This window comes from Cyprinodon variegatus, unplaced genomic scaffold, assembly GCF_000732505.1.
Source record: "Cyprinodon variegatus isolate N-32 unplaced genomic scaffold, C_variegatus-1.0 Scaffold406, whole genome shotgun sequence".
NCBI classification, from domain to species: Eukaryota; Metazoa; Chordata; class Actinopteri; order Cyprinodontiformes; family Cyprinodontidae; genus Cyprinodon; species Cyprinodon variegatus.
The window spans coordinates 585,804-594,928 of record NW_015150859.1 but is presented as its reverse complement, the minus strand read 5'-3'; the positions used below and the strand labels follow the sequence as shown (position 1 = coordinate 594,928).

Here is a 9,125-nt window from a genome sequence, read left to right as displayed (position 1 = left end):
TTTCTTTGGCAATCTGGATTGAAAGTGGAAAGGTTCTCTCTCTCTGCTACTTCGTGCTGCAGGCAGTTTGCCCTACGGGCTCACTGATCCACTCACTCAGGAGGACAGAGTTTGTTGCTTTTATGTGTTGTTACCAAATTCTGCATTCTCTAGGCAGTTTTTTTTTTTTTTTAAACAGAGGTGCTGGAGAAGTCTGGAAACTAAAATCTAGGAAAATAAAACATGGAAACTAAACATAGGAACACAAGAACTAAGTTGGTAACACTAGGCTGGTGCCTATCTCCAGCAGTCTATTCTATATGGTGTTGGTCTACCTTTACAGCTAGAATTCAATTAATTTTATTTCTATAGCGCTAATTCCCAACACATGTTGTAGAATGTAAATATCTGGCTGGCTTGCCAAATATGGAAGCAGTTGTTCTGCGTTATGTAGTCCTGTTTCTGACCTTATGCTAACTTAGCAACACAGAGAACGCAGCATGTAGACAGGGTGTCTACATGCTGGAAGTCACGTACGAATCTTGGCAAAAACAGGGTTCTTACTGGCTGAATCGCACGCAATCAGGTCATAAGCTAAGAGATTTCCAGGAAGAGCATCCAGTCGTGCACGTGCATCCACACGGTGCGATGTGGAAACTATAAATGCCGGCTAAAATGGACTGAAGGTTGGGGGAATAACTGAATGTGACGATGCAGTGCTGAATGTATGAAGTGTTTAAGACAGCTGTATGAATTCGGTTTTGTAATTAAATGTTTCCCCCCTCCGGATGATAAAATGGTGTGAATTGTGTCCTTCTTTCTGTCATAAGGGAATTCTACCAATGAGCTTCCATAATGTCGTCTCAAGGCACTTTACAGTTCATCAGATCATCCAGTCGGATTGATTCAAAGTTAAGTTAAAACCAGCTGATTGCATCGACTCATTGACTCTTCAGCAATCCCTCACACTAAGCATGCTTGTAGAGACAGTGGAGAGGAAAAACTCCCTTTGAACAGGAAGAAACCTCCAGCAGAACCAGGCTCAGCGTGAGCGGCCATCTGCTGAGGCCCACTGGGGTTCAAGGAGACAGAAGCAGACATAGAAAAAGCAGCTGTAAAAGGTGGACCCATCCAGGAAACACACAGCCAGGCAGACAAGTTCCGAGAGGATGGAGTCACAGCCGAACAGGAACAGCCTAGATGAAGCTACTATGATAAAAAGCAGAGAGAGCAGAACGTTAGAGATTGAACTAACAGATTCTGCAGAGTGGGAGAATAGAGATAGAATGAAGCAGAATGATGAAAAAGGGGTCCCTATGTCCTCCAGCAGTCTAAGCCTATAGCAGCAGAACTATAGAGATAGCTCAGGATAACCTGAGCCACTCTAACTATAAGCTTTATCAAAAAGGAAAGTTTTAAGCCTAGCCTTAAAAGTAGACAGGGTGTCTGCCTCACGGACTAAAACTGGTAGTTGGTTCCACAGGAGAGGAGCCTGAGAACTAAAAGATCTGCCTCCCATTCTACTTTTAGAAATTCTAGGAACCACTAGTAAACCTGCAGATTGAGAGCGAAGTGCTCTGTTAGGAACATCAGGAACAATCAGATCTCTGATATCAGATGGAGCTTGGCCATTTAAGGCTTTATATGTGAGAAGGAGGATTTTAAATTCTATTCTGGATTTAACAGGAAGCCAATGAAGAGAAGCCAGGATAGGCTCTCTGGGTAGGCCGCTGTCCACCTGGTTTAGGAGTGATAATCAGTTTGTAGTGGTAACTAAAAATGAATCATGTTGTTATAAATCATTTCTGGTCAGATGGAGCAGGATAAAAATAGTGTTTTTGACATCCTTGAGTGGATAACTAACGAATCAATTACACAAATTATGAATACACAATAAAATCATAGAGATAAAGTTACATGACAGGAATAATTAATCCTTCTGAAAGTTTAATTTTCAAAAATATAACAAAGGTGGAGTAATTGCACATTAAAACTAAGAATATATGCGTGAAATTATTTTAAAGGGACAAGGTGTAAAGAAAAAGTTAACTTTCTAGCTTTAGTTTAATTTTAAATCACATTTATGAGCCAAGCGATTAACCCACGTTAGAAAAAAAGAAGCAACATAAGAATAAAGGTTTAAAACCTGATTTATTATAACAAATGTACAAGAGCCGATCCATAAGAAATTGCAGTAAACAAACAAAAAGTAATATAGCAGATAAAACACAATCCATTTACTAGGAACTATCCACAGTGGACAGGGTTTCTTTCCTTCCAGCTTCATCATGAGGTAAAAAGGAAACGGTTAACACTTCAGTCGTTGGCACAGTCTTTTCCCACAAACCTGCTTCTATGCAACATCTTTCGATACATTTCTACACTCAGCCCCCCCCAGCAGCCATACCTTTGCTTTTAGATGAGCTAAATTCTGTCCACCTGAAGGCTAAATATTGTAATGTTAGTGCGCACTGTAGGCGGCACACATTTATCTTATTGGAAGATGCGTTATGGGTAAATAGAGACTTCTCTGTGGAGACCACACTTAGAGTAGTTTACAAAATATTTTACAAATGGGCTTCATCTTCTCAGTCAGTTAATGTTGAGCTGATCCCGTGCGCTTCCAGCAGAAGTGTCCTCCTCCGCACCAAAACCAGCAGTCGGGAGATAAATATTTGTAAAAACATGCCCAAATTTTTCTATAAAAAACCAACAAACAAAACTGTTGTGCCGATGTTACTTCCCTACGGAAAACAAAAACAAAAAAACTAATAGAAACCCATGCAATCCAAAAGAATTGCCCAATATATTTACTTTTAATCGATTACAAAATGCCTCTAAATATATTACAGCAAAAACTACAGATATACACAGACTGGATCCAGAAGAGGTCAGAATAGTCATTGCTTTAAGCCCCCCAAAAACTTCTCTATTTTGCTTCCAAACTTTTTATTACACTTTGTATTGATTGATCATGATATTGATGGTAAAGTCAGACAATCTGACTTTAGTTCAAGGTTATAGAAACAAGAGTTGCTGGAAGATCTGGGGAAGCAGAATGAGGAAAAATTGATACCAAATTGAATTATTTTAGTTAAACATGATGAAAGCATGATTTTTGAACCTACAATGTGGGAGAATGTACAAAAAAAATAAGACACTTTACATTTTCACTCATAATGGTTTAGATATACAAAATAAAATACATGATAATGTAACGAATGGAATACAAAGACACTCGGATCTAAGGAGGGACAATAGTTTAACTTTTTTAGATTTTGCTCCTCATAAACAACTCTTGGTAACGGAGAGTTCACCACCGGTGCGGATGGCGATACACAGAAGTCAAATAATTACACGACGTATACGGCATACAAAAGGCTAGTCTATCGCTCAAATACAAAAGTTGAGAAAGAGGGGAAGGCTGAGAAAAAAACAGGTTGGTCACTTGGATACATTCACGCCTTCGACAGAGACAGGTGGACGACTGAGGCGGGGGAAAAAAGGGGGCGGGAAGGCTTCCAGATACAACAGCACGGTGACCCGGGGTCACCCAAACATTTGTTCAAGGGTTAGCTTATTCAATTAGAGTAAAAAAGGCTTTTAAAAACAGTACCGCACATTTCAAAGACACGAAATCTGAATTTGGAAGCTCATAAAATTGTAGGCAGGGATATTTATATAAATTAAAATAACGTTATAGTTTTTTTGGGTTGTCACCGATGTAAGATACTCTAGACGGCCACAAGATGGCAGACTAGAGCAGCAGAATCAGAGTCCAAAACAATGAAAATTTTAGGTAAACTTGCAATTTTCTTTTTTCTGTGGAAATATTTCAGCGAAAGACTTTTGATTTAAGAGTGACTGCATCAACTTGCTGCTGCCAGCATTTAAACATCAAGTAAAGAAGTGTACTCAAACCCATTTCTGACTGATTAAAAACTTTTTAAAGTCTTTTAACTCGGTTTTGTCATTTTTTTTTAACCACCTGATCAGAAAGCAGAAAAGCACGGAAGCCAAAAACATTTTTCAAATAAAGATCAGGATCTGTAATTCATGTTATAGATCTAAGATGAATACACGCACATTTGGCTGATAAGTTGGGTTACTCATCATTTCTCACCAACAAGAAAAAGTCACTCAGTGACGTCACTTAAAATGTTTACTTAGGAGTTTAGGAGTTTCCTGTAGTAAAGGAGAATTTTTTTATAGGATTCATGAATTGCGGTCGGAGGGGCTAATAGTTTGGACAGCCGTCATAAACGTTTGAGTCAGGGATGGAATGATATTAGAAGCTAGATAACGGACCTCAAGCAAAATAAAACTTGGTTGGCAGATTTTGTACAAGAACATTAATGCAAAAAACAAAACAAAAAAGTTGATGAAAAGATGACTGGAGGAAGGTTTGGCAGTGGAGCTGGAGGATCTGATACGATATGTCGGCGCCCTAACTGTCTGCATCGGACGAATGCACCGAATGGTGAGACTGACTGGAATCAAGCTCCACGTGGAAATAAACAAAAACAGGGAAAGGGAATAATAAAGTTAAGCAATATAAAAATACAATACCACAAAAAAAAAAAACGGTACACCATTTTTTTTTACTTTTTACAATTGTTCGTTACTGCAGACGTAGTCCACCAAGTCTGTGACTCCCAACAGGTCGTCCTCGTCGTCTTCCTGCGCCGCCGCTTCCTGCCCCACCAGTCCGTTCGGGGCGGCGACAACGGCTGCCGTGGAAACAACAGTTTTAAGCGTGTCCGGTTGTGGAATGAGACCCGGAGCGTCGGCGACGGCAGGGCGGCTGCCGGGGCCGTCAGAGTTCTTTGTGGTGCTCTGTCCATTCGCTGATTGAGGCTCTGTTGGGCGGCGGTCTGACGAGTTTGTTCCCTTTGGCTCCTCCTCTTTAGGCTTTTCTGCCTGCTCCTCCTCCTCCTCATCGTCCGAGTCGATGCGGTTTACCCGCTTGCGAACGGGCCGGTCCTCCTCTGAAGAGTCGTCCGAGTCCGAGTCGTCCTCTTCAGACGCTCTCCTGCGTTTTAGAGCCAAGCGTCTGCGTCGCTGCCGGGAATCATCTTCTGAGGAGTCGACTCTTCTCTTCAACTTCGGTTCCTTAGACGATTCTTCGGAATCTCTGGAGAAACTCGCTGGAGGGATGGATAAAAAAAATAAAAATTAAGCCTTAAATAAAAATCTTATATTATTATTATTTTTTTTAGATATATTTACAAGTGTGTTTTAGATCGTCCCTGTAAAGGTTTCCATTGCAATAATATGCCAAAAAGTGTTATATTTACTCACATTATGAATTTCTAAGAAGAAAAGTGATTATTTTTGTACAAGTTTATGAAGATTAAAACACAAATTGAAACGGAAAATACATTTTTTAAATATAAAAAAATATATATTCATAAATCTCAGAGTGGTAGGAAGAAATAATGCCTTCATCATAACAGAAGAAGATTTCTGATTTGACAGACATTGACAAGAACCATGAGCCTAGAAAGGTCCTGGTGAAATAAAGTGGCAGTTTAAATGATCCAACTTTAAAAATTCATAAAAATGTCCTTTGAAGGAAAATCTGTGGTTGGAAAAAGAGCAGTTTAGTTTCCTCTGCTAAACGACTGACCAGTTCACAAAGGATGAGCTTTGACCAAGCGTTAACTATATTTAATGTGTCTTTTTTTACGCCTCTAAAAAGTATTAAAAATGTTTTATTATTAAACACACAGCATTATTTTAACCCATCTGAGATGGGGTTTTTTCCTGCCATACAGTGTGACTTAAATTTCTATTCTTTTCATATCTTGCGTTTTACATCTACCGATAAAAGTATTTATAGTCTTTACTTTCCTAAAACATCTTATTTTTTCTTTTACTAAAGGTCCTGTTAAAGAAAACCTTTTTCTCCATTTCTCCATTTACGTAACAAATGCGATCTCCAAGCCCCTGACAACCAGAAAGCTTAAGATTATGCAGTTTCACCGCCACACCACTAGTGGGCAGCAAGCTCAAAACTTAAATACTAACCAACATATACATAATATAAGAGTAGACCCCGTATCGATCGCTTTCACCTATGAGGACTAAAGGGATTTGGTGGCGCCATCTTGGGGAGGTCGACAGCGCCGCTCAGTGTGTTGAGGAGGAACAGAATGATTTTTAATCAACTTTTAGTTTCTGAATATTGAACAAAATTTTTGTTTTTTGCTGTAAACAAACAAATGACTCACTGTAATTAAGAGTAATGGAGTAGCCTCCCCCCCCCTTTACAGCAGTTTGTTCAGTTGTGGTTGTTTTTAAGTGCGTAACAAATAAAATTGGATATTTGTCTTTTCTACTCTGTCATTTATTCTATTATTTTTATGTGCCTTTAAATGTCCATTGTGGGACAACAAAGGGAGTTTCTATTCTATGTGGTGTATATATGCCGTTTATTTGAACAAAATTGCACCCCACATATCACTTTACTTGGATTTATCACTTTACTTGGATTTATCACTTTACTTGGATTTTCACTTTATTTGGATTTAGTTTTTACATATGCATAGATATACCTACAGATATATATACAGAAGAGCTATATGTGTATATATTTTTATCTCTTTTTATTCTTATTTTATATCTTTATTATATTGTATAGTTGGATGTGTGTATATATTGTATAAAACTGTAACTGGAGCGTGTAACAAAAGTAATTTCCCTCTGGGATTATTAAAGTATTTCTCATTCTGATTTAATGTCTTCCAAAGCTCTGATGCTTCACTAAGTTATCCCTACAGCCCTGATGTAAACAGTGTTTTGATTTAAATAAAAATACGCTGCACAGTGCTGAGGCATCCCTCTTCTGTTCTGCCTAAAGCAGCAGGTTTGGGTAGCAGGTTGACCTCCCCAAGATGGCGCCTGTAATTCCTGCGCTGCGACAGTCAGTATAGGGTCACTCTTATTTTATGTCTATGCTTACAAATACAAATAGCCTAAACCTTCACCACAGAAATGATGTAATGTAAACCAGAAAATAATACTTATATCTCAGCGTGAAATTAATTAGATAATATGGGATCTTTTGATCTCTGAAAGATGACTCGGCAAATAAAGGGAGACTGTATAAAATGTTAACGCAAGGAGAACAATATGGTATTGTAAATAAGTCACAGTAAAACTGATGACAATTCTGATAAGCTTATATAATACCATTTACACCCTTAACCATAGAATTTACCACTACTGAATATGATGACCTATTATCACCATAGCTGAGCTGCAACAACTCCCTCTTCATCGAGGCAGAATTAGTTATAGAAGTCATTTTAGGATTAATAATTCCTCCTCTGAATCCTGCTAAGAAAACCCAAACAATTATCCCTCAGTTTAAAAGTTTCTTCTGCAGCAATATAAATATAGAAGATCACGAGTTGCTTCCTGTTCCTGACTGACCGTCGCTGTCCGAGCTCTGCCGGAACCGTCTGGGCTTCATTTTGGCCCGGTTACTTTCAGCCTGAGAACCTTCGGACTCCGACGTCTCGCGGTAGTTTACTTCCTTCTTGTGGCTCCGCCGAGACCGCCGCCGACTCATGTCCAGATCGCTGTCGCTGTAATCGCTCGAACGCTCCGTCTCTGCAGGGGAAATTAAGACTTCACAGTTATATAAAATAAATGGAAAACAAGATTTTATGGATTAGGGTCACCAAATTCTGACAATAATCCAAGAATAGTAAAAAAAAAAAAAGTTATTTGAAGCCTACCTATTTCCTCTTCCACTTCATCATCCGTCTCGTCCTCTTCATCATCAGAGTACCATTTCGGTCTCCTCCTCTTTCTTGAGCTCTGCCTGCGCTTCTGTGGCCTTCTGCTAAATGCCGAAGCGTGGCGCCTACCGCCGCGGTTGCTGCCGAAGTCACTGCCATTCGAGTCTGCATCAGTTTCTGGCTCCGTCTCGTTGTCGGAAACGACAAACTCTTCCTCAGAGCTGAACCCAAACAGGAAGAGTTCAGGCAAGGCGGGAGAACGAAGACGATGGCTCAGAAGACGGGAACTAAAGTTTAAAAACAAACCTTTCACTGAGACAAAACTCCTCCTCGCTCTCCTCTTCGTCCACAGTAGTGTCGCTGTCCAGGTCGTTGAGTCGCCGGCGTTTCTTCCGGCGCTGAGCGGCGTTGGCTCGCGGTGGACGGCCGTTCTCTTTACCTTCCTCTGCTTGGAGGATGGTTGAGATGTCCTTGCCCCTGTGGCCCGTGATGTTTGCCATGTCCTTACCTCGACCAGCTCCTACAGATAAAAACCACTAAGCTTATGTTCCGTCTTTTATACNTTTTTGGTATAATTATTGATAATGGTACGACACAATTTAGTTGACTCTTTCATTTCCACTTTAATTTTTCTTCTAAAGGATAGAAAATTTCCTCAAATATTTAATTTTATGGGAAAGAAATGGTTTTAAATCTTTGAATACAGCTGGCGGTGACCAGAGCTTTAATTTGGTAAAGGCTTGTTTCACAGAGAATTGACTGAAGGTGATAAATTCAGAACATACACCGCTTTGTATTGCGCATGCATCTAAAAAATAAAAAAAACATGAAAAAGGTACTACAATAGTCCTCTTCTTTCCCTAATAATATAAAAATGAACCACTTTCCCCGTTTCCACATTGGCTAGAACATCCTTCCTACCTCCACCTTCTGCTTCTTTGATGTCTTCCTCAATGGCTTCCTCGATCGCTTCGTCAAACTCATCGAATCTGCAAAAAAAAAAAAAAGACAAATGTTTCCAATTAATCTAATGTAAACTCACTCCACAGCTAAGCAATTAAAACACTGACTATACACTGTAACGGTGATCGGTCAATAGATGTGAAAGCGATCTTTTCCACCAATCTGATCTACCTCTGAAAAGGTCTGAAAACCACTCAGTCGATGCCTTAAAGCAGCTAATTCGATGTTTTATTGTTTCACAGCAAATGTATAACTGTTTTTTTTTTAGGAAGATGAAAATATCTCGTGATCTTATAACAGCTAACCCCGAAATCCCACATCCTCCGTAACCTCCCCACCCCGCAGCGCTCCAGACCGCCTGCGCACAACAAAGCCTTACATATTAACCAATATTAACCAAACTTTAAACAGCGTTTCCATCAGCTGGACACTATT

At 39.6% G+C, this 9,125-nt stretch overlaps 1 protein-coding gene across 1 annotated transcript in view; it reads right to left on the bottom strand.

Annotated features, from left to right (window-relative positions):
* Window positions 1-4,481: 4,481 nt before the first annotated feature.
* Window positions 4,482-9,125, bottom strand: part of LOC107093072 (remodeling and spacing factor 1-like) — a 28,629-nt gene continuing 23,985 nt past the window's right edge. Inside the window, 5 exon segments of the mRNA XM_015387892.1 lie at window positions 4,482-5,126; window positions 7,417-7,596; window positions 7,725-7,948; window positions 8,034-8,247; window positions 8,649-8,754. Of these exon segments, the coding sequence (XP_015243378.1) occupies window positions 4,588-5,126; window positions 7,417-7,596; window positions 7,725-7,948; window positions 8,034-8,247; window positions 8,649-8,754 (1,263 nt within the window). The 3' untranslated portion in view covers window positions 4,482-4,587.